General features: G+C 44.7%; 1 protein-coding gene across 1 annotated transcript in view; it reads right to left on the bottom strand.

Moving 5' to 3' along the window:
• Positions 1-25,751, bottom strand: part of ARFGEF3 (ARFGEF family member 3) — a 137,215-nt gene that overhangs the window by 20,413 nt on the left and 91,051 nt on the right. The window contains exons 15-26 of the mRNA XM_037520473.2: positions 22,350-22,457; positions 21,792-22,007; positions 21,512-21,622; positions 19,934-20,084; positions 17,820-18,140; positions 15,949-16,082; positions 14,689-14,834; positions 13,235-13,414; positions 10,242-10,386; positions 8,438-8,560; positions 3,472-3,575; positions 1,443-1,587 (exon numbers count right to left, since the gene is read on the bottom strand). Of these exons, the coding sequence (XP_037376370.1) occupies positions 1,443-1,587; positions 3,472-3,575; positions 8,438-8,560; positions 10,242-10,386; positions 13,235-13,414; positions 14,689-14,834; positions 15,949-16,082; positions 17,820-18,140; positions 19,934-20,084; positions 21,512-21,622; positions 21,792-22,007; positions 22,350-22,457 (1,884 nt within the window). The remainder of the gene's footprint in view (positions 1-1,442; positions 1,588-3,471; positions 3,576-8,437; positions 8,561-10,241; positions 10,387-13,234; positions 13,415-14,688; positions 14,835-15,948; positions 16,083-17,819; positions 18,141-19,933; positions 20,085-21,511; positions 21,623-21,791; positions 22,008-22,349; positions 22,458-25,751) is intronic.

Here is a 25,751-nt window from a genome sequence, read left to right as displayed (position 1 = left end):
TTTAAAATAATATGAAATGGATGAAGTGGCTGGGGAGTGAGCCAATATACTTGCATGTATATACAGCTGAGATGGGCTATAAGTCAGTAACAGTTGAAGCTGGGTGATGAGTAGAAGAAGGTCCACCATACTATTTGGTGTAGTTTGACGTGTGTTTGAAATGGGTTGGGGGGAGTAATTTTTGGCCTTTGGAAGCCACAGGAATAATATCTAAGAATATATCAATGTGAATACTAACTTACAGATTTTACTTTTATTCTTTCCTCTGATCTAGTTTTGCTTCATACATAATTATAACTTGAAAATCCGTAGTGAATTTATAATGTGGGAAATTTTAGGTAGGTGCTTGGCTGAACTTTTTTCATTAGAAGATGGACTGCCTAGAAAAAAATGGGTTAATGATTTACACAGATGACAGGGGATGTTCACTGTAACACACACAACCTGTTTGCAATTGTTTTAAAGCCTGTATTATAGATAACAGCTTCTGGATCAAAGGTTTAAGATGCTAAGTAAAAGTTATTCATACTGAATCATATAGCCAATATATAATAGTTATAATGTTCTCCTCTACTTTAGATATTTTTTCCTAGAGTTATTGTTCTATATAGTTTCCTCAAAATTTGTCTGAACTAGTGAAATTTTACTATTTTTAATCCCTAAGGAAAACTATAAATCATCTAGCCCCCATGAATGAATCTGTAATGGAATAAAAGAAACAAAAAAAATAAACAGCCAAGAGAACCAAAAAAGGCTTTTTTTGCACTGATTTGAAACCTATGTGCAGATATCAGAACTCTTTAAGAATATCATTGCCAATTCCAGATTTAGGAATAGCACAGGGTCATCTGAGACAGAAGACAACAGGCATGAGTACAAGATAACCCATCTAGAAATTATCCAAAGTTACTAGATTGAACTCCAATTCATAGGAAATTGCATGGAAACTAATTTGAAACACATTCTTTAAGATCATTCTTGTAATGAGTTTTCAGTTACACCAGTCACAAATAGAGCCTCTCTTCAGTAATGACTTAATTTCCCCAATCTCTAACCAAATAGTCCTGCAGGAAGTAATTACATAATGATTGTGTTTTCTAGAAGGCAATAAAGACAATTACCAGCCACCTTAAGTACCCAAGCACCAAGGCAACCACATTCCAATTTGCTAACTTCAGGAGAATTTAGTCAGAAACTCTACCTAGTGGGACATGCAGAGCAGCTCTGATTTTACAAGGAGTCATCAATCTAGAAATGATGGGCTTGGAGGTATCCTATGTAAAATGGTGTTTTTGGAGAGTCCATGGAAACTTTAGGTAGACTTGTTTTGTTAGAATTACAAACAATATCAACATAACTGGACAACCATTCTTAGGATCTGTAACAAGCTGCTTAACTCATGCCTTAAACTTCATCGATATGAACACAATAAATGAACTTACCTGTGTCATCATCAAAGTCAGACAGAACTGACTCAATTCCATCTTCACTGCTGGCCGACTGCTCCTGAAGTCTTCGAGGCAAACTAGCCAGTCTCCCACTAAGGAATATTGGCTTCAAGGGCATTTTGTAGATTTTAGCCAATAACTAAAAAAAAAAAAAAAAAAAAAAAAAAGTCAAATAGCAATTATAATTGGAAAAAGCTGCATTTTGGGGGCTAAAGAACAATAAAATTACACAGCAGTAGCAGGAGAATGAGAGAAAATCAGAGTAGTTCTCAGCATATGAAAAGTTAAAATTGAGTTGTGATTTGGATTCAAAAGGTTGCTCACAAGAGCATTTATCCCACAAAGCAGACAGAACAGTAGTCAATGGCAACAAAAAGGAAAATGACTGCAGATACTTTCCCAGCATCTCAATTACATAGGAGTTTTAGAGATTTTTATAAACCTACCAAGGAAACCACAAAACATGCCAAGAATTTCTGCCTATGGAAGAAAGCAGTCTATGGGGATCACTGAGAAGAAAGTCTATAGGTAAGTGGGAAACCAGACTGATTCCCTCTCCCTGACTCCACCCCAGGGACAGTGCACCAGAGCAAGCAGAAGCAGAGGAATCTGGGAAGGTGGGAGAGAAGAGGCATGAGAGGTGGAGATAACAGGCTGCCCTGGGCCCTTTCCTCCTTTCTCAGTACTAGTACTCGGGACCCCGCAGACCCCTGGTACTGGGACCAACTCCCAAGGATCCTTATAGCTTCATGAATTGGAATTGTGCCTGCTGTGCCTGCACTGTTCTAGAAACCAGGAACGCAGCTGTGAGACTGACAAAATTCCTATGAGCTTGACAGACAATAATTCTGTCACAGATAACACAGTTTCTCATATAAATGCTGTAGGAAGAATTAATGATACTAGAGTGCTGAGGGGGTGTGAGAGGAATGGTGGCAGAGAGTTGACATTCAGGCCCAGGTCCAAGGAGGTGATGTTTTAGATGAGAGCTGGAGGATAAGGAGTGTCAAACAGATCTGATTGGAGAAAATTCCAGGCAGAGGCCATGAGTGGTGATGTGTGGGGTATATGGAGGGTCCGAAAACTGGTGTGGTTGGGATACAGGGAGTGAAGGCAGGGTCTCAGGTGGAAAAGGAGCCGGGGGTCACGACATGTGGAGTGTTTGAAGGCAGCTGGAAGAAGAGGTCAGGCTGTCCTGAAGAGGCCTGGGGACATAGCTGGAGAGGGCAGGAAAAGTGCTGACACAGGGTATGGCTAAAGCCTAGAAGAGCAAGGGCTTTAGGAGGAAGTGCTGTCTGGCTCTGCTGGCATTTCACATAGATAAGGACAATTCTTGGATTTCGTACAACCAAGGTCACAGTTCACTTTGCTAAGCATTGCTTTACTTTTCTACGTTTGTTCCCCTGCCTTGTACCTTTTGGTACCATCAGAGATTTCCTGTGACCTCAAAATCCCTTCCCCTACTGCCCAACACAAATAGAGATCACTGCAGTTCCTGCATCTTTGTATAGAGGAGAAGTTTCAGAAGTGTCATGGTCCTATTGTGTGTTCTAGCACATTTTCATTACTTTTTCCTCTCCTTCATGGTAGGGGTAGGAACCAAAGTTTCTACTCTAAATCTAAACCCCAACCTCTTCAGGGACAGCAGAAGGAATTTCTCTTGGGCTTCATGCATGCTTTGCAAGCATTTTTTTTTTTTTTAAAGATTTATTTATTTATTTATACAAGCACTGGGTACAGTCAGAAGCTTGGGAGGGTGAGAGAATTCACCAGAGCCAGAGCAGGGAGCAGAACAGGCAGAAGGACCGAAATACACTGCTGAGGGGAGCAGAGGGCGGCAGGAGAGGTCTGTGCGCCATGTGGGACCCTCACCCGGTGGCCGGGGATCGAACCGGCCCTGCGGAGGCTGCGAGCAGCTTCGCAACCCAGTGCTCAACCACTGCGCCACCGGGGAGGCCCACTTTGTAAGTATCTTCTGAGCCCAGTCTCAGAGCCCGGAGGTCACACAGTGAGCTTCCCGTACCTGAGAGCAGCGCCTGAGGTAATCCAGGGCGGGGAGGCAAAGGTCTGGGGATGTGGCTCCGGGTCCCTGGACACAGTCTCCAATCTCTTTACAGTCCACTTCCCCTAGAAGCAGCGCAGGGAGACAGAGACAGACAAAATCACCTGTTTCCCACCTTACAACAGAGACCTATTTATTCACTCAGCATTAATTCACCAAATGTCTAGTAAAAAAAGAGGAAATTAGTCCAGTTGCACAACCCTGAGGAAAATCCTTTTCATCATCATTTTCCTCCTCCTCTCCCACCCCACACCTGGATGAGTTAAGTACAGTGGGGACCATACTGTACATCCTGTTATGTTGGGATTGGTCTGTTTTGTAATTCCTCTTTCTCTAAGAAACAATGACCACTTTTTCCATATTCTACCAGAATCCTTTTTGTGGTGGATTGTTGTTCCTTTGTACCTGGGCACACTGGTAGTCACCTGTCCTGGCCCCTGCTGTTGAGGTTGTGACCTTGGAAGCTGCGATGATCCAGGATGATCCCGAGACAAGGGTGCACTGGGCTGAAGCACAGGCCTCCCTCTATCTGGAAAAGGACCTCATCTGCAGCCAGTACTCAGCACTAAATGAAGACCCTGGGGAGACTCTATAAATAACTGAGGTTTGGGGATGGAGATCACTAAATTAAAATGATTTCTATCTTTTTGTCCTTACCTAGAGATGTAACAGAGATCATACTTCTCTAGAGACTTAACAGTAGAAGGTATCTATAGGTAAATATTAGTTGAGAATTATCATTTTTCTTCTCCATGTAATGAACCTATTTCTATACTTTTAATAATATCATTCCACAGTACTGTAGTTGTTTCTAGCTGTCTATAGTTGTAGCAACTAGTACCCTTCCCTATGGGTAAAGAGATGTGATTACTAGCATTAGTTAAAATTTAGATGCAGGGAAGCATGCTCTCCTAAGAAAAAGAAAAGAAACATTTCTTTAGTTTTAGGTCAGGGATAGGCAAATTTTGGGGGGTACTGGGTCAGACAGTAAATGATAGGCTTTGCAGGCCAAACTTCCTTTTTTGCAACTTTTCAACTCTGCCACTATGGCATGAACAAAGCCACAGATGCCCATGGCTGTGTTCTAATAAAACTTTATTTATTTATTTATTTATTTTTTAAAAGATTTATTTATTTATGCATACAAGAGCTGGGGTACAGGCCAGAGTTGGGGGGTGAGAGGAGTCACCAGAGACAGAGCTGGGAGCAGAACAGGCAGATTGAAATACACACACTGCTGAGGGGAGCAGTGGGCGAGGCAGGAGAGGTCTGCTGCGCCATGTGGGTTGCTCCCTGGCCGGCCGGGGATTGAACTCGTGCTGCAGAGGCTGCGGGTCTGCTTCATAGTGCGGTGCTTAACCTTTTGCGCCACCAGGGAGGCCCTAGTAAAACTTTATTTATAAAGCCTTTCAGTAGGTCAGATTTGACATGCAAGCCATAATTTACCACTCTCTTGTTTAGATGAATGTACCTAACAATATAAAAACACAGAAAAGGTCAAATTCATGTTGAAATAAACCAAGTTGGAATTAAAACTAAATGCAATTTTTTAAAGGAATTATTTATTTATACAAGAACTGGGGTATAGGCCAGAGGCGCAGGAGGGAGAGAGAATTCATCAGAGACAGAGTGGGGAGCAGAACAGGCAGACTGACTGAAACACACTGCTGAGGGGAGCAGCAGGTGAGACAGGAGAGGCCTGTCACGCCACGTGGGTATCTCCCTGACCAGCAAGGAATCGAACTGGTGCTGCAGAGGCTGCGGACAGCTTCACAGCACTGTGCTCAACTTGCTGTGTCACCAGGGAGGCCCTAAATGCAATTTTTTTAATCCTGTTGATTATAGTGAGCGTTCAAATTATTTGCTGCTGTTGTGGTATTATACAGTAAAGTTTATGCAAATGGCGCCCCCTGGAGTCAGAGGTAGTGCACAGCCACCAAGGCTACACTGCACACAAGCCACACACAAATAATCACGATTCACAGACAAAATAGAACCATTCTGTTTACACATCGCCATGTGCACACTGATGATTCTGCACCTTTTTTTCAGGGCCCAAATCCCCCCCTAAGATTAAAATCTCATGTTTCTTACATGCTGCTAGGTGTCTCTACCTGAGTACTCAAGGTGTCCAAATGCTTTGTCCTCTCTTCCACACTACCCTACTCTCCTTCTGTGTATCCTAATTTCTGGTAACATCTGTCCTTGGGGAACCATCAGCTCGGCTCCTCCTCTCTGAGGCCTTACAGCCTAGGAGTCCTAAGGCTGTCTATTCCACTCTGTCTACTCTCTCTAAGCTCCAGCAGCACAGGTACTCTGCCTGCAGCCTACTGGCTTACCTGGAGGGACACGTGCCTGCTGAGTCTGCTTTATAATAGGAGCTGTGATCGCACCACCTGCCCCACACATTCCACAGTCCCTGATGTGGCATGAGAGGCCTTCACAGCTGGGCACCTCCTTTCTCTCCAGCCCATCACCCCCATCCCTCCTCTGTGGGTACTGCCAATGTGCTCTGTATTTTAGAAATGTAAACCTCTATCTCACTCCACAAAGTCTAAACATCCCTTCCTTTTGGGGGCCTGCGTGACCCCCTGAACAAATATCCACTTCAGCTGCTTGTTCATGTTAACTTAAATGGCTTTTTTCCCTCTAGCCTGTATTAAGGTATTCATCTTACTGAACTAATTACTGATTTATGTGTCTGGTTAGACAAGGCTGTGAGCCTCTCACAGCAGGAAGCATGTTTTATTTATCTCTGGAGCACCCCGCACACACAGGCCACCAGCCCACCGAACAGACATTCAAGAACCGTTGAGCAAATAACACAATTCCAATAATAATGGTTTTTAAAAGAAATACAGGCATGTGAAATAATAGATAAAAATTATGTATTTATATAAATATGTCTATTCTCTGTCCTGGTTCCTGGCACAGTGCTCCTAAATCCCTTGCTATTCCCTCAGAGGTAAGAGCAGGCAGAGCATCTTTTGTCCTAAGATTTGGAGTCTGACCTCACTTCCTGATGCAGAGCTCTCTGACCCCTGGGAAGTCCCTGGGTGACAGGAATGCCTTTTGTTCTAATAAGGTGACTCTGGGGGGGCTCCTGGGTGGGGGATACTCACAGAAAGAATAATCAGCCATTAGAGAATTGGAACTTTCAAGCCTGCATCCCAACCCCCATTCTCCCAGAAAGAGGCCAGAGACAGTCAATGAAAGTTCATGCCTATGTGACAAAGCTCCCATAAAAATCTCCAAAGTGCAGACCTCAGAGAGCTTCTAGGTCGGTGACCCCATCTACCTGCTGGGCAGGGGGCAATTTCCAACTCCATGGTGACAGAAGCACCTGTACTTGGGGCCCTCCCAGACCTCGCCCCGTGTTTCTGTTCATCTGTATCTTTTATCATACAGCAAATTAGAAACTCAAGTGTTTCCCTGAGTGCAAGGAGCTTTTCTAACAAATAATGGAATCCAAGGGGATTATGGGAACCTCTGCTTTCTATCCAAGGTGCGAAGAGGCTCTAGGTAACCTGGCGACATATTACACATGACTGGCCTCACAGGTGGGGGGCAGTCTGTGGAACTGAGTCTTTCACCTTGGGGGCTTGCACCAGCTCAGCGTCAGAACCAAGTCAAATCGGACACCCAGCTGGTGTCAATGAGAATGAAAGTGTGGGAAACTCTCCCACATCTGGAATCAGAAGTGGTGTGAGTGTTGCAGAGTGTGTGTGTGTGTGAGAGAGAGAGAGAGAGACATGCACGCACGCACACACACACGCACAAAGTTGAGAATCACACAGGACAGGGAGTTTTTCCTAACCAACGACTGAGTTTTCTACCATCAAATGCAAAGATTCCTACTTTCTGGTCTTCTTATGATTAAGATACTAAATTGTTTGACTTCTATTAAATGTACAGTTAAAACAGATTTCCTATTGTTCAAAGGAAATCATCCTCTGCAGCCTGGTATGTAAAGTAAATAAACGAGGGGACTGCTGGCCTCGCCCAGCTCTGTCCTCTGCTCCTCGGGATAGATATAATCATCGAGCATAACCAGGGTGGCCTCTAGCCTCTATCCTGAAACTTGCACTTTGTTCCAGCTCCCAAGATAAGGGGCACAGGAGTGAAGCCACCTAACTTTGTTGTGTCCAGTTTTCTTTTGCAAAGGAACCATCAGTGATTTAGCAAGAATAAAAATGAGTATTATGAACCTTCTAGTTGCCTTATTGAAAGGTTCCCAGCATCCAGGTTGAAGAGCACTCCATGGTGGGACCTCAAAGCTTTAAAATTCAAGTTCCTTTCCAACTTCTGGTTTAACTGCCCCTGCTTCCACTTCAGCCCAGATAAGCCAGTGCTATATAAAAACCTGCTGTAGCAGGCCATGTTGAAGGACACAACCCCACCTATTTAAAGTGTTCTTAAATTATGCATAAAATCAGCTTTCCAGTTGTTCCAAAAGTACATGAGGCCTCCAGGAAGGCAGACTTCTAAGTTTCCAAAATACATTTTATGGTCAGTCAGGCCCTGGAAGAGGCATTCTGAATTTTTGTTCAGGAGCTGGCAACTCAGACACCATCTATTCATGACATGATGTTGAGGAGAACGGATTTTCTGCTTAAGGGCATTTGTTGAATATAATACTGAATATTCTAGGATTCAAAAAGAAGTGGGATTAAAGTAACAGAGATTGAAAATGCTCTACATCATAAGATTATTCTGTGAAACAATGAAAAATAACAACCTTGCACACAGTCCAAGCTGCTTTTGCAATAACTTTTCTACTTCTGAGCACAGGTTTCTATTCTGGTGTGTGCACCTGCCTGCCCTGGGGAGTCAGTGGCGCCATCTACAGGGAGCCACATTTCCACACAAAGTCACCCTGGAAAGGGTCCCTACTGATCTCAAGGCAGGAAAGGAGGGCTCCACTTACCTAGCCCTTTGACAAACTTCATAAGGCACATGATGTAACTAGTGGCCGCGTTAGCAAACACCTGGATGTTGTCAGTATTGAGAAAAGCTTCAAATACATCAAATACTGGAGCTTGGCCTTTTCCTGAGGGAAAAAGGTGGTAGGATTTATGGAAGTTAAGTCTCTACATTTCAGCTTGCCCACACTCCCAGCACCTTCTAGACAGCCTAGGAAAGGAGCGACCAGAAAAGACCCTGGGCCTCTGGCTAGACAAATGGCTGGTCTCCTGTTCTGTGCTGTCCTCAGCTTTGTCCGCAGGGGAGCTGCAGGAAGACTGTGGAAAGTAAGCTCAGTACAGAGATGGCAACAAAGCCAGCTGAAGGCAGGGCAGAGGCAATGTGGAGGCCTATGGGGCAATGAAACGTGGGCCTCTGGAACCCTCCTGAACACATAATTACAGGGAAGGAAAGACTTAGATAAACCTGTGGGGGGCTATACTAATTTATTTATACCTGTGCAGGAAAGAGTTAACACAAGGCCTGAGACAGCTCCCTGCAGAAGGGCTTGCTTGGCTGCTGACTGGGAACTTGGCTCTCAGAACATTCCCAGGCAACAGCCAACTGATAAGCGAGGTTCACCGTGCAGAGACTGTGCAAACAACATGGCTTATTCTGAACACCTGCTTTTCTTCTGGGAATTTTGGTTGGTGTTAGGCAAAGGGGACCCACATGAGCAGCTCTCTGCTGGGTCTCCAAGGTCAGAGACATAATGTATGTCTTGTCGCTTTTGCACTGCCCAGGGAAAAGTGTGGGACCCCTCATGGGAGGGTGAGCACAAGAGAGGTCTGCACAGGGACGCTCTCAGATTCCGTGTTTTCCCCTTATGATCAGGCTTGTCCTTACTCTGTTGCCATATTAAATCTTAGCTGTGAGTCATGTAATACATTGAAGTCATGTAGCATAACTACATGCTGCATCCCATGAGTCCTTCTGGAAGGTCTCTAATGTAGGGGTGGTATTGGGAACCCCTGACATGGCACCCCTGTTCACTGGGCATGCTTTATTTCCAGCAAGACCTGGTCTCCCTACTTTGGATTTCCTTATGTTATGATACTTTTCTGTCTCTTAGCAGCAAGCAGATAACATTTTTCTTTTTGGATTTTTGGATGAAGACAGGTATGTATAAGGGAAACAACAAAAGTCTCAATCTTTTGTACTATCTCTCAATAATAGCAGGCTTTGATAATGCTCAGAGTTCTCAGCCTGCTGGCAAAAGTTAGAACTTGTGTGCCTGCTACACCAGATTATTTCCTGCTGATAAAACATGGCCAAGTATCAGTCTTTTCTATATTTAGTTCCGTTTGATAGCATGATTTGATATAAAGAACTAATGTTTTATAGCAAGTGTCTTCCTTATGTTCTTCCCTTATCACCCCTTACCAAATCAAATTCTAGCTATAGCAATTAGGCAAGAAAAAAAAGTAAAAGATTTCCTAAAAGTGAAGATCATAACTTTTTATTGTAATACTTTTTTAAATGTTGAAAATGTGTGAAAATCTAAATATCTCTTGAACTCATGCCTATTTCTCTATTACTAGTGCTAGATAATTTCTCATGATCATCCATCACTGTGATTAAAAAAAAAAATTGAGCAGAAAAAAAAAAGTAAAAGGCATCCAAATAGGGCAGGGAAAAGTAAAATAGCTTGTCTGCAGATGACATTATCCTATATACACAAAATCTTAAAACACTTCACTAAATAACTGTTAGAACAATTCAACAAATTCAGTACAATTTCAGGATACAAAATCAATGCATGTTCTTACCCATGGAGTAATCACCAACCAGGTACTCCTTCACCTCAGACTTGTTCCCGCTGTGCACCGTTTCCAAGGCACTGAATAAGGGCCTCCATCCTGACTGGATTTGGGCAGAACATACTTCAACCAGCTCACCAATGGATGTGACCACCTGCCAGAGTCAAAGGAGGTGGTACTTAAAGCCCCTTCCTTTAAAGAAGCAGGAGAATTTCTGTGAAGGGTGGTTTACTTCTCTGCTCCCTATTTCTGCATTAATTTTAGTGAGAGAAAATCAGAACCCATATCCACTCAAAAATCTTCTAAATTAGTAGCCAGATTGCATTAATTTGCATTTTGTTGATCATAGTTTTGCTGAGCAACTTTTCACATGCTTATTAGTGATCTGTAAGTATTTTACTAATTTTTAAATGGGGCAGATTTGTTGTACTATCATCTTTTAATTATTGAGTTGATACTATTATTTTATTATTGCATTCTTTATTCTAGACTCAAGTCCTTCCTGAGAGATGATGTGGAATATTTCCCCACAGCTTTGGGCTTCTCTTTTATTTTTTTTTAATGGTATCTTTTGAAAAGCAAATGCTTTTCAAATTTTAAATTTTGATGAAGCCCAATTCATCAAGTTTTATTTTATGGATCACACTGGTATCGTTTTAAAGAAATCTTTGCCTAACCCTGAATTGCAATGATTTTCTCTTACGTTTTCTTCTAGACATACCTAATAGTTTTATTTTTGTGTTTAAGCCTGTGATACATTTTGAGTTATAGTTTGTGTATGGTGAGAAGCAAATTCATTTTTATTACACACTCAAGCACCATTTACTAAAAATAAATACTGAATTGCAGTGGCATCTTTGTCAAAAATTAATTGTCCATAAATGTGTGGATTTATACTCTCTGTTTAGCTCCATATGTCAATCCTTACACTAAGACACACTGTGTTGGTTACAGAAGTTGGGAGTTATTTCTTTTTTTTTAAAATTTTTTAATTTTTTTAATTTTTTTTAATAAAAAGCAGCAGTTTCCCAAATGCTGCTATTTTTTTTTAATAGAGGCATGTTTTGTTTATTTATTTATTTATTTGTTTGTTTGTTTTGTTTATACTGGGTACAGTCAGAAGCGCGGGAGGGTGAGAGAATTCACCAGAGCCAGAGCGGGGAGCAGAGCAGGCAGAAGGACCAAAGTACACTGCTGAGGGGAGCAGCGGGTGGCAGGAGAGGTCTGCGTGCCATGCGGGACCCTCCTCCGGTGGCCGGGGAGCAGCCGGGGATCGAACTGGTGCCACAGAGGCTGCGGGCAACTTCGCAACCCAGAGCTCAACCGCTGCGCCACAGGGGAGGCCCGTTGGGAGTTATTTCTGTTGTGACTGTTATATTTAAGTTTCATCTTTTCTCCACCAATGTCCCTTTTTCTTCATGGTTATAACCCATGATATCAGGAAGTTACCAGACTGGCAGACCTAAGACTCCAATTGTGCTAAAACTCTTAGTTTTCTGGCTTCATCTTCTGAAATTAGTAGATTCCTTTCACAAAAAGCAACCTCAGATACAAGGCAGAGCATCTTAGTCCTTCCCTGCTCCAATCTTGACCTCATAGTTAATCACTTGCCTTGTTATAGTCTAAAGTCTTCAGTTATTAAAAAAAATTTCCTACGGGGCCTTTTCTAGTTGTTCCTGTAGGAAGTTATCTAAATTACTTAGTTCACTACTAGTGGAATCCTCCAACCTAATCTTTAAGTACTAGCTCATATTTTCATTTCTTTCCATGTTTTGCTAAACCTTAGATATTATTATATTTTACATCAAAGATACTCTATTTCAATTCTTTCTAGTTCTCATTATATTATCTCGTTTCATCAGTTTACATGACTACTGCCTTGTTATATGGTGTGATATTTCCTAAATACTGAGAATTCACTTATCTTAGAACTTTTTTTGTGGGCTTCAGGGGACTCTTGTTATTTCTGTGTGGTTTAGTTTCTCAGACCATGAAAGGGCTAGCTTATAATTTCATTTGTTATAAATATAAGTCAATTTAAAATTTTTAATATACATCCGATTTATTTGTGACTGTATGATTTTATCCCCCGCCACTATTTTATCCCTCCCCCGCCACTATCTACTACACCCCAGCCTTTCTATTAATTGGAGAACCCTCACTTCCGTTACCAGTATCCACCAGAATATCATTATTTCGCTTTGTCAGGTCATGTGCTTTCGTATGTGAACTAGTCCAATATTTGTCTTTATCTTTCTGACTGACTTTGCTATATATCATTTTCTTGCACTCCTTCCATTTTGCTATAAATAGCTTATAATTTTAAATCCTGGAGAGTTTTTATTTTTATCTCCACTAAGAGTCAATATCAGAAACAGGCTAACAGTCTACCCAGGAAGGCAATTCATCTCTAACTAAACCTGGGTCTGGGTGAGCACCAGTTCTATAAAATGTGCACTGAGATCTGCCTTCTGTTCTGTGGGCTCAAAAATGTGATGAACAGAACTTAGTGCCACAGGATGACAAATTCTGTCATGACAAAGCCAGTCTTGGACCTCTGCTTCCTTCTCTGGGTTCTCCTTGTTACTAAGTTTGGGCATCTTAGTAGTCCACAGAGTGCCTCTGATTTAAGAGAGGTTTCTTTAACATTTTTATTGGATTTCAGAGAAAGGATCTGTCTGTATTCCTGACCACCATCATGCTGGCTAGATATGAAGCCCCAGCTGGTTTCTTAACCATTGGTCTCCCGGGTGCGGGTGTGATAGCAGTTGAGAGAAAGGGTTAGGTATCAGAGTACAGACCAGTATAGCTGGATTGCCTAGGTTCAAATCCCAGTTCCACCAACCACTAACGTGTATCCTTAACTAAACTGCTTAACCTTTGTCCAGATCCCACAGAGGATTATGGGAAAGATGAAATCAGCAAAACTCATGAAACAGTGCTGGCCGGCGCACTCTGAGGGAACTAGCTGTGCTGCTGTGCTGCCTGCACCACCCACTCACCTGGTCCTGGACATCCTCATCACACAACTCCAGCTGCATAATGCGCTCAAAAGGTCGGAAGAGTGCTTCATTAAAGTGAAAATGTGGTGGCTCATTCCAGTCGGTGAGAACCTCTGTCAGTATATCATGGATGAAAGAGACAGCCTTCTGAGACACATGTCTTTCCTTGTGGCAGGCAGCCTGCAAAATTCACGAGAGCACAACACGATCAGGACTTAAGGCAATACGACACTGGTTTCTGAAGTTTCCCTAACCCACCTCTTTGTGGGGAAGTGGAAGCAGCAATTCTGTTAAAGTAAATAATAAGTATAGGGATAAGGGGTAAGCATAGATGAACAGCACACTCATTTGCATTTTTAATAAGTTCACCACTTGATCAGACAAAACTTCAACTTCACATTAATGTCTCTGGAAAAGTAAGAGTTTATCATTTTTTCATTCTGTACATGATAATTTTCTCAGATACTATAGAACATGCTGCCTCTAAAGATATCACAACTTTGTCTGGAAACTGCCCAGACTCATTCTTAGCCTTGTGCCAAATACATAAAGTCATCTGTCCCTCAACAAGCTGGGCTGACTGTACCTTACAGCTTGAATAGGCTCAGCATTCCTTGTGCCCATGCCTGTTAGGAGTCCTCTCCCTCAGTGAGCGGGGTTGGTGGGGGTTGTGACTGGCATTGGCCAGTGGAACACCAGCAAATATTTCATACGAGAATGAGAAGTAGTGGCGACTGGCCTTGCCTTCTTGCTTTCCTTTGCCGTCCTGGGCATGTCATGTGCGTGAACTGGTTCATTGGGGCTGGGGGATGAGATACCATGTAGAGAGGTCTATTTGAGTTCCAAAAAAATCTTTATTTCATGTCATAGCTCTACTAGATAAGCACTAACGGGCTATCAAGAACAGTTATCACTGCCAAACAGGGTGACCATTTTCCCATCACCTTAGAAGCAGCCAGTCATCGAGCTCTGAAAGATGCTTAAATGGGGCGCTACCATATAACCACCACATGAACTGCTTCCTTTGGAGAGGGGAAGGGGTTCTAAGGTTAGTTTTGTTGGGAAAATTAGGACATATGGGTCCCCAACTTAGAGGGCATTGCCTTGAGTGTTTACCTATTAGGAAATGGATGGGCAGGACAAAAGGCATTGCTATAATCATGGATAAAAATAAAGCTCCAGACTCAGGTGACAGAGAACAAGGAATGAAAAATGGGCTGTGTAAGGTATGTAGCAGAATCGTATAACTGTGAAGAGGCTGAGAGTGAGACCAAGGGTGAGTCCCCCTTTGGGCTGGTTCTTTAGATGGCAGGAAATGCAGTCGGGGAACTATGATGTTTGCGAGTAGCAGATGGAGCCTTCTCCAGGCTGTGGGGTCACAGTGCTCTCTGCACGCATGGACCGGAAGCCCTGGCTGGCTCCGCTGTGGCCGCTGCCCACTTTGTGGCGCTCACCTCCACCAGGTGTGGGGCCACCAGGCTCCAGCAGCGCAGCACGTGGAGCAGGGGCCGTGCTTTGCTCCGCACGATCCTCAGCATGGCGTCCCCCAGGCGGAACAGGTGGAGGGCACTTTTTCGGTCTTGGGTGGATTTAATTTCTCCTACAGGAAGACAAGACCATGCAAGCATAAAGCACAAACTCAGAAATAGCTGGGCATATTCAAGAGCAGAGAGCAGATGAAAGTCAAAGAACTGTGCGCTTAGATCAGGTTATTGGGCTCAGGCTAACTAAGAGAAGAACCCAGGGCTCGAGAACTGGGGGGTTCATTCAACAAGCCAAGCCCACCTCTCCTGTTAGCACTGTGACCCTCGTTCCTCATGACAAATGTGAACAATGCTTATTGAGGAGGAGGAAGGATACAGTGGTTAATTCGGGGGCCGGGACGGCAGACTGCTTGGACTAAGTGCTGGCTCCCCCATTTAGTGTTTGGCTTACATTGAATCAGAGATTTGCTTCTCAAGTTCAACTTCTCATCATAAAAGTGGAAATAACAGTTCCCACTTTTCAAATTAACAGATTCGTAAGGACAGAAGGGACCTCAGAGGTGGTACCGTCCAGTCTGTCACCATCACAGTCTCTGTGCCTCTGTCTGAACTCACCAGGAAAAGGTACTCACTGTTTCAGCATAACCCAGCTGTTGATGGCCAACTGCACTCAAGAGCAACCTGCCACCCTGGGCAGTTCAGTATAAGTCTGTTTCCTCTTCCACATGTTGGCCTTCGAGAAGCCCGTCATCTGGCTTCACTCGCGAAGCCAGGGATACTGACCCATCATTCATGGACATGCTCTGAGAGCAGCTGTCCTAAGAGCAGCGTGAGGCTTCTGCTGATCCTTCTGCTTTTCTCCCCCACTAACCCTTATGGAATCAGCAGCTGGACTGAGAGGAGTGATGTGGAGAAGGGTTCCCACTCCCCTGAAGCCACCAGCACCCTAAACAGCTGCACAATTTCCATATCATAAGCACAAAACCTTAACAGAACAATCTAGCACAGCTCCCACGCTAACACCTGTAGCAGTCAAATTTCGACTCACAAAGAATTTTTCCACCCCCCACACATCATGCCTCCAAACCTGATGACAAATCTGCACTTGAACTTAGCCAAGATGACCATGTACGAGGGGAAATGTGGGGTCAAGTCTTATGTGGGCTGTATCTGAAATCTGGATTTCTTCTTGCTAACCCCATGGCACAGTGTCTTCAGGGAAAGGTTTACCTGGCATTGCCAGAGAGTAATCAACTGTATCTGTAACAGAGTGGAACAGCTGGGACTGCGATGCTTTCTTTAGCTGGTAAAGAAAACCTCCCAAAGCCATTAGGTTTAACTTATCTGTAGCATCTTCAAAGAGCCTGGATAAAACAAAACAATTTGTTACTTGGAAACAATTCAGCAAAGTCTTTATGGCACAACAATTGTGGTAATTTTGTTAGATGTGATTAATGAATGTGCTGTGTAAACACTGTAAAGGAGTGTATGATATTATTATATTATTACTGAGTACAAGTCTGCTCTGACTTCAAGACTTTAATCTGACCATACCATACATAGATCTCAGTGCCTCTCTCAGCCATGGTAGGTACTCAAAATGTTTGGCAAGAAATTGAAAGAAGGCTAAGCATCACTCCCACAAATGATCACTGGGAATGGAATCCTTAAAAGTAGCTTCCATTTCATGAACATGTATTAAGAAAAAGAATTCAGTAAGCTAATCCACACTTGTTGGGCTATAACTAATGAGTATTTTGCTGAGCTTGGCCTGGGGAGGATATAAAAACAGAGCAAACCCCATCCTTTAAGTCTCCCAGGGCAGGGAATGGCCTCATTATCCCTTCTGACTCAACACCGGAGCCCTGGACTTCTGGTGGCGGGGGCTTGAGTAGCTACTTGCAAGGATGAATATTACTTAATATAATGGACCTTGCGGGTTCACTTTGTCTTCACTCCACTGGAAATAGATATTTTTAGAAGACGGAAATAGGAAGGAGAGGAGCACAGGTATCAGGGCTTACAGGTGGGTCAGGGTCGCTGGGATTTTACCCTTCAAGGCAGGCAGCTTGAACCTGCACAAAGGGCAGGTCGCTCAGTTCTTGGGGTGAAGGGGTGAGAAGAGTGTCTCTAATAGAAATTGACTGACAAGACCCTTTTGAAGGGGTAATATGAGACTCACAAGTTTTAAGATGGGCATTGGGGGATGAAACATTCACAAATTTTTGAAACAGATACATTTAAGGAAGAGTGGTGAGTATGAGCCCCACCTGACATCTCTTTAGTGCTTTTCAGATGCCAAAGCACTTTCCAGCAACCATGTTGGAAAAACAGGGACAAAGGGTTACTGCACCAAGACATCCATGCATGTATTCCATGGACATGAGTTAGTGGATGAAGAGCAAATCTCAGGGGACAATTTATGCAGATGGTTAGTGTCACCCAGAAGGAAGTCAGGGCCTCTGAGCCTCAGCGGGTGCTCTTGCTTTTCACTAGCCCCTTGCTGTCCATCTCCTGCATAAACGTTATAGCACCCCGAGCTGGGGAGTCTGGGACATATCGACCAAGTGAGACTGCAGCAAAAGCAGTTCCCCTTCAAGAAGAGTCACCTAACAGCTGGGTAACTCTTGATTTCCCCTCTCAACCTTAAGTATTTATGGAGCCTCAATGAACAATGTACCACATGCCTGAGCATGGGATTTTTCATTAATATAAAAACAGTGGATTTTTACTATTTTCCTAGCTCTATCCTAAATGCTTCAAATGTGCTAATTAATTTAACCTCACTACTGCCCTGTGAGAGCTGCTTTATGATCTACAAGTTTATGGTGAAGAGGTCATGGCCCCGGAGGTGGTGCCCGAGGTCATGGAGTCAGCACGGAGCGTTAGCTGGGGAGCCTGCCTCCAAGGCCCTGGCCTGGGTTGTCAGAAAGCAGTTCACTGTAGGTGTGGGGCAGGGTGGTGGAAGTTTGTTTGAGAAAAATCCAGGGGTTTAATGACTAACACATCAGGTTGTCCCAGGGATGATGTGGAGGTCTGAGGAGTGGGTGTGGGTGCTCTGTGGGGAGCAGCCCCGCTGGGTGGGGAAAGAAGGGGCACACCTGTCGGCTTGGGTGGACAGCGTGAGCACGGCCTTGGCAGCACTGCTCCCAGTCATGAGGCTGCCGCCCCGGAAGTCGGAGGCCCGGCCTCGGCTGCCTTCCCTGACGAGTTCTTGGAGGGAGAGGGGCTGGATGACCGGGGCTGTGCTCAGGGTGCTCTCCTGCTCCAGGTTCTGCTCCTGGGGTGAGCCCTCGCACTCCAGGTCCCCCAGGAGCCCGGAGCCTCCAGACGCCTTCTGGGGCCGGCTGATGGTCAGAGGGGGCTGAGCCGAGCCGTCGCTGAAGTGGGTGTGCTCCAGCGTGCCCACGTACTCACACACCCTAGAGAGAGTCAGACAAGCAGGCATTAGGCCTTGCAGCTCAGCAGGGCCAAGTCCACAAAGCCTACAGCGAGATACAAAGGACTTTCAACAAGCTTTGCAGTCCTCCCACCGCCATTTTCTCCTCCTCGTCATAGTCATTTCTCTCTTTCTTCCTTCCCTTTCCCCCCGCCCGCTTACTGTACTATTATTGTTCTGAGTTGGATCGGCCAGCCTGGGTATGGGATAGGATTCCTCAGATTTTCTTTCCCAGTGCGGGCAGAAGGGAAGGGAACAAGGCCCTGTGCACCCAGTCCCACTCTGTCCAGTTTACTGGCTTCTCTGGACTTTGGAGTGTGAGTAACTTTTCCCAAGGGGCCCCCTTCCCTGCTGTCTAATGCTCTGATGAGGATGTGGGGAGAATTCTCTCACTTTGAGATCCCAGGATACGTGTGCATAGGGCTACTGGGGCTCTGGCCATGGCAAGCCCCTCTCTCAGGGGTTCTGCTCAGCCATGTCTGCCTGGTTTCCATAGCACCATATAACTAATGTTGGGGTGGGGTGGGGGCAACCCCTAATCATGCCAGCATAGACAAGAGTCACAAGAGAGGGTACAATAGGGTACAACTGCCAACCTCTAAACTGTTCCCAATGGAACCTGGAAGAAGATGGTTCCCAAGAAGCCCCTCCTCTCAGCAACGTCCGTTACTGGTAAAAATCATCCTGAATTATTCAATTGGGCAATGTTTCTGCTCCAGGTAAATTGCTCAGGCACGTTTTAATTCTTTTTCCTTTGTTCTAAAGAAAGTGATGAGCAGGTCACTAGCCTCCACATCCAAACCCACTTAGCTCCTTCACATGTTCCTCTCCAGGTGGCTTTTTCAGCCCTTGAATGATGACATGTCTTCCCCCTTGAAACCTGACCAGCTCTCACGGCTGCACTAACTTGAGGATGTCAAAACACATCTGGCTGGTGGCCTGGGCGAGACCAGTGCCTGGGTCCTGCTAGGGGCTGCCCTGCCTCCTGTCTGTCCTACCTGCCCTGCAGACGTGAGCTGGGAGCAAGGCACTGGGCTGGGGTGAGGAGAAGGATGAGGAACAGCCAGGCACCTGGCCGGGGCCTGTGCTCCTTCCCTTGTCCCATGGCCGCCTGCACACCAAAGCCTGGGAGACTTGCTTTTCCTCTGAGCTGCAGGAGGACTATGGACAGTGGCTTCACTTTGTTTTATAGTTGCTGTAAATTGTCTAACACACTGGCAAGGGGAAGGGGAGTTCTTTTCACTTTGATGAAAATCTTAGGGTCAAATTTTTGTGCTATCTTTGGCATAATATCCTATTCTGTATTCTATTTTTCCCTCTGTCAAGCTAAGTTAAAATAGGTGTCTCACGCTTTATGTGGCAGGCAAGCTATTAAAGATCCTCTACATAAAGAGGGTGTCATAAGCACACAGCCATGTTATATTGCTGGCCCATGACCACCATTCTGTTCTGCATACAATTCTATGGCCTTGTGCCATTACTATTTAAATACTCTGGTTTTCTCCTTTGGTATGACACCTCTGCCTCTTACAGTCAAAGTCAACAGATAATTCACAATTCCCTAAATCTGGTTCTGTCCTTCTGTTCTTCAAAATTACATTAAGTTGGGTCCTTACTCTCTCTTCTCTTTTCAATGTCTTACTTGGGGTTTTTCCAGATTCTGTGAATGTCATGATCTATTTATGTGCTGGCAGAATCTGAGGTCTACTCCTGCCTCCACCCCAGGTTCCCACAGCAGGGTGAGGGCCAGGCGGGGATGGGGATTTGGTCAGGCACCTGAACACATGCGGCCAGCAGTCGGGGTTGTGGCTCCCCATCTCCAAGCCCACGCTGAGGATGGCGTCCATGCACAAGACGTGGGCAGTGTGCAGCCACAACCCCTGCAGCTTCCCGATCTGCTCCAGTTTCTGCTCCACTTTTAGTTTCACTGGGCCAGAAAGACAGTTATTAGAATAACAGTCTAAGTGAGGGAGACAGAAAGGCAGAGGAAGAGGGTAAGAGGAAAGGCTGTGCTGTTGTGCCAGGACAAAAGGAAATGAGTTGATGCCACTGGCAGCAAATATCCCACAGTCCTTGTGGTTCATCACGCAAACCACCCAGTCCACAGACCCCACAGATAGGGGGTGCCCCTGAAACTTCAGAAACTGGGTGGATCCTGAACTGTCAGTGCAGTTCTTCCAGGCCTAGCCCTAGTTCTGGGCCAGGAAAAGCAGACAAATGGGCTTCATGTACTGAACCCAGCTAAAGCCATCTGTACCCAGACCATACCCCTGGGTCTGCGTACTCAAGCTGATAATAAAGAATTGCTGGTGCTTTTTGCAAGTCCTCTCTAAGCCTTCTTTAATGGTATGTGTTCATGTTGGTGATTATCTAAACCTACATGTTTTATAAGTGAAAATTACCTTATTGTTTTACTCGAGTTTACTTTTGCAACATGATCTTCAGATCATGTTACTGCAGATGACTAATGTGAAATGATGTAGAGGTGACTTAACATGTCAATTATGCAAAATACCAAGGCAAGGTCAAATGACAACATCCTCCAGGAATAAAGGTTTCAAGTCACTGGACGCCGAGTCCAGTAGGATAACTGAGTGATGGTCCAGAGGCCAGTAACAGTGTGCTCGCCCCAGAGCAGGTGGGACCACATCTCTGTGATAGGGACACACTGACCCTTAGCAAAGCATCCCTTGTCTCATGATGTGATAATTTTCATTTGTATATAATTTAAATATATAGTTTATGAAGAACTTAAAATGTAAGGATTTTTGTGTAGTTTATGGTTGCCCATATTAATTAAAAGTAGGATACTCTTTTTTCAGTTAACTCTCGGGGCCTGGGAGAGCAACTTTGCTTTTTAATATTCTCTCTGTCACTACACTGACCTAATTTCTCTCAGCTAGAAATGTACCAACTACTTCTCCATTTTATGTAGCTCCTGCATAGTATTAGAACAAGTTCTCATTTTTCCCTTCTGTTTGCTGCCTGCCATTTATCTTGCGCTGGTACTAGGAAGGTCATCCTCTTCGTATTTTCGGAAGTCATGCAGTTCACTGGCTAACTGATTTAACACGTTAAAAATCACTTTTTTTGAATTCACCAAGTTCAGATTTTTCTCAGACAAGACCAAAATCTTCCAGAGCCTCTTCTCATGGATTCCTCCCCGTTCCCTCCTCCTCTCAGAAAACTAGCTGTTCTCCCTTCTCCCCCATAACTCGAGGGGTGCTCCAGTGTATGCTCCAGGAGATGCCTCGGCCAGGGGCCAGATGACAGAGGTGTGAGCAGCCCAGCCAGGGGGCATCGGTCAGCGACCACATGCATTTGCCAGGGGCCAGGAGGCCCTGCAGCTGTTACCTTGTGCTATGGCATCGCTGGGCTCTTGGGTATCCTTTTCCTCTTTCTCTTCCTGGACACAGGAGGCAGCTGCCATTTGGGCCAGGGCCGAGGCGCAGTTAGCAGCAACCCCTTGAAAGGAAACAAAGAATTACCCCTTCACGGAGCCTGTTCTCGAACCATTCACCTGTGAATCCCCCTTCTAAAACCCTTGTTTCCCAGTAGGGTGATTCCCAATGTGGTCTGCAGAGGCAGCCTGTGGTCTCAGGTCATGGGTCAGGCATACTACTCCCGCGGGTACCCAGAGCACAGCTCAGCCGGGCGGCCTTCCGCAGTCCATCGAGGCTCATGCAGATGGCGTCGCGCTCTTTTTGGTTCTGCTCTTTGATGCCTTCAGCTCCCAGAATGAATGCCAGCCCTTTGGAGCTTCCTGCCATTCGGCCCGTCAGGGGGGTTGACAAAGTATCGATCAAGTTCTTCCAGCAGCCAACTAGGATATAGCGAGCAAAAGCTACACCTGGAACACAAAGGGGCGGGTCACTTTCTGGAGACAAAAAAGCCTGGCAATGAATGGCAGGGGAGTGTTCGACCATCCAATTAGCAATGCTGTGTTGTGTGCGACTCTACTACAGGAAATGTAACTTAATGGATTCTATTGGATTGTGTTTCCCTTTAGGCTCATAAATAATGAATGTTGTATCATTAGCTGGATGTGAAGTAACTTCTATCAGATTTTTCTGCCAAGACAAAAAAATCTTCATTCATTTATGTCAGCACCCAAAGCTGTCCTATAATAATGAAATTGCTGGTAACACACACGATGTATGCATATTCATAAACTCAAGATCCAAGTCATTACCTGCCACTGTGGAGTCATCGATCCTCCTGCCCTGGGTGAAAGGAGACTCTGTGGAAGCCGAGGCCATTAGCTGGCCCCCAATGGCGCTGCTCTCCAGGCCGTCAATATCTGTCAAGGGAAAAGAGCAAGGTTTTCCTTGATCAGAACATGCCAGTTAAAAACAAACAAATGGGGCCTCCCCGGTGGCGCAGCGGTTGAGCGCTGGGTTGCGAAGCTGCCCGCAGTCTATGCGGCGCCGGTTCGATCCCCAGCTGCTCCCCGGCCACAGGAGGAGGGTCCCGCATGGCGCGCAGACCTCTCCTGCCGCCCGCTGCTCCCCTCAGCAGTGTACTTCGGTCCTTCTGCCTGCTCTGCTCCCCGCTCTGGCTCTGGTGAATTCTCTCACCCTCCCGCGCTTCTGACTGTACCCAGTGCTTGTATGTATAAACAAAACAAACAAATAAATAAATAAATCTTTAAAAAAAAAAAAAAAAAAAAAAAAAACAAATGGCTTCTACAGTATTCATTTTTCCCCCAACAAATATCTATTGGATTTATTATGATCAAGTATAGCAATCTTTTGAAAGAATTTTTGAAATTCAGATAATTTTTTCACTAGTCCAGCTTTCTTTCATCCCTAGAACATTCTTGTTTTGGTGGGTTTCATTTTTTTAATAATTACTCCTTTATTGTAAGATTTTAAGTGTATTTATTTTCGGGTAGAACTGGGGTGCAGGCCAGAGGTATAGGGGGCAAGAGGATTCACCAGTGACAGAGTGGGGAGCAGAAAAGGCAGATCCACTGAGATACACTGCTGAGGGCAGCATCAGGTGAGACAGGAGAGGTCTGCTGTGCCATGTAGGTGAGCTCCCTGGCCCACGATTGAGCTCAGGCCGCTTTGCTGTGGGAGGGCCATCATGATGGTGGCATTGAGACTTAACCTCCAGTCCATCAGGGAGGCCCTGTGATTTATTTTTTAACTGAAAAAATATATGATGCTATCGCTGTTGTTAGAAAGCTATTGATCTGCAATATTTTGACCTTTGAATGCTCCTTTTATTGAAAACTCTGGCATTATTCCCAAACTGTACACATACAGGTTACCCCAAGACCTTATGAGCTTCCTCATAAGAACTGAGAATAAGCCTCTTTGGCCAGATAACTATATAATCTGATTCCAGATTTAATAGTAATATCTTGACAGTGATGCACTACAAATTTCAAAGTGTTTTCCCCTAACATTTTTTTTCCCATGTGATCTTCCCAACAACTAACTCCAAGTTTGTAGTCAGAGTAGGTACTATATTTCCTACTTCACAGAGGAGATATTCAAAGTTGGTAAATTGCCCAAGGTCATAGGGTTGGTAAAGGAAGCAAATAGATTAGTATGCATGTCTTCTGACTTCCCCAGGCTCATTCCACAGCACCATACTCCAGCTCAATATGGGATCCTACTTCACTTTGTTTATATTTTTGTTAAAAACAAACTCGCCTCTATGGAATTAGCTCAGTGAAATAGGCCTTAACAAGCTGGCAGCAAGACACCAGTCTGGGGTTAAGAAGAGGGGGCTTCAGCCTTGGCTTTAAATTAATGGCCAGGCAGGCCTGTGCCAGGCAGCCCATTCTCTGGGCCCACATTCCTCAGTATAAAGGAAGTTCCCATTGGAGGAGAGACAGTGACTTGTAGCTTATGTACAATGCTGCTTGCACAGATGAACTCACTGCAAGGAGGAGATGGGAAAAGAGATGACCATGAATTTATTCCTTGACCTTAGAACTCTCCCCTAACCCCAAGTCTCAAGAAGCTTGAGGCTTCTTGGCATGGTATTTGAAAATTATGTCACTAGATCTTTGATGCTTTAGGAAGTCTCCAACAAGAATCCAAGAGATTTTTGGCAAAACATCTCTTTGAAAGAGGCTAAGGGAGGGCCTCCCCTGGTGGCACAGCGGTTGAGCACTGGGCCGCAAAGCTGCCCACAGCCTCTGCAGTGCCGGTTCGATCCCCAGCCGCCGGGTGAGTGTCCTACGTGGCCCCGGCCACCGGATGAGGGTCCCGCATGGCCCCTGGCCACCGGCGAGGGTCCCACATGGCCCTGGCCGCTAGCAAGGGTCCCATATGAAGAGCAGACCTCTCCTGCTGCCTGCTGTTCCTCTCAGCAGTGTGCTTTGTCAGTCTGCCTGTTCTGTTCCCTGCTCTGGTTCTGGTGAATTCTCTCATTCTCCCGCACTTCTGACTGTACCCAGTGCTTATATAAATAAATAAATCTTTAAAAAAAAATAAGAAAGAGGCTAAGGGAGTAGATCTTCAAAGTTCTGATCATAAGGAAAAAAATGGTAACTGTGAAGTGTGATGTCATAGATGCAAGTGAACTTATGTGGTCATCACTTTGCAATATATATACCAATATGCCTTGGATTAATAGTACAATGCTATATTCCAGTTTTGGGTTTGTTTTTTTTTTTTTTTTTTTTAGTAATAACTTTTTTTTTAATGATTTTTTTTTTTTAAGATTTGTTTATTTATACAAGAACTGGGGTATAGTCAGAGGTGCAGGAGGGTGAGAGAATTCACCAGAGACAGAGTGGGGAGCAAAACAGGCAGATGGACCAAAGACACTGCTGAGAGGAGCAGTGAGCGAGCAGGAGAGGTCTGCTGTGCCATGTGGGAATCTCCCTGGCCGGCCAGGAATCGAACCTGCGCTGCAGAGGCTGTGGACAGCTTCACAGGGCTACACTCAACCCACTGTGCCACCGGGGAGGCCCAATATTCCAGTTTTGTATGTCAACAAAACTAGAAAAATATAGGGAGAATTCTATATGGCTACTTAAGTGGGAACAGGTAGTTTTACTGAAATTAATTTGAGTTATGGTCCAAATGTATAATGACATGCAACACATGTTGTCATTTATCAAAGTCATAATGTGTCCTATGAGCTAGGTAAAGCATAGATGAACTCAAGTAATGTCAAGTTTATCTAAAGGCTAAAACCCCGGGTTCTACAGTGCACTTGCACATGACTCCAGGAATGGCCACAGTCAGTACAGAGCTGATGATCATATGGACGTTCCTAAGCTCCAGGTTTTGTGCTCCTCAAAATCATGTCATTTCACACCAGAATTTGCTCCAGAGAGTCACAGAACCTTATTTTGTTGAATTTTTATGAAAAGCCTATTTTTTTAAATTAATTTTTTTAATTTTTTACATCATTGTTCATTTTTAAACAATATTTGCTTCCCCCATCCCCTCAGGTGTAGTCCCTATAGTTTCCTTCCCCAATGCACCTGTGCACCATCACCTCAGTCCCCTGTGTGCCTCCCTCCCTCCCTCTGATTCCTCTCCCGCCTCCCCTGCAGGATGTCTCCGATTTATAATTGTCTGGTTTTGCTTTGTTGTTTTGTACCATTTTTATTTTTTTTTACACT

Source organism: Talpa occidentalis, unplaced genomic scaffold, assembly GCF_014898055.3.
Source record: "Talpa occidentalis isolate TD23 unplaced genomic scaffold, MPIMG_talOcc4v2.1 talOcc4.2, whole genome shotgun sequence".
NCBI lineage: Eukaryota > Metazoa > Chordata > Mammalia > Eulipotyphla > Talpidae > Talpa > Talpa occidentalis.
Note: the sequence above shows the minus strand (reverse complement) of the source record. Positions and strands in the feature narration are given on the sequence as shown.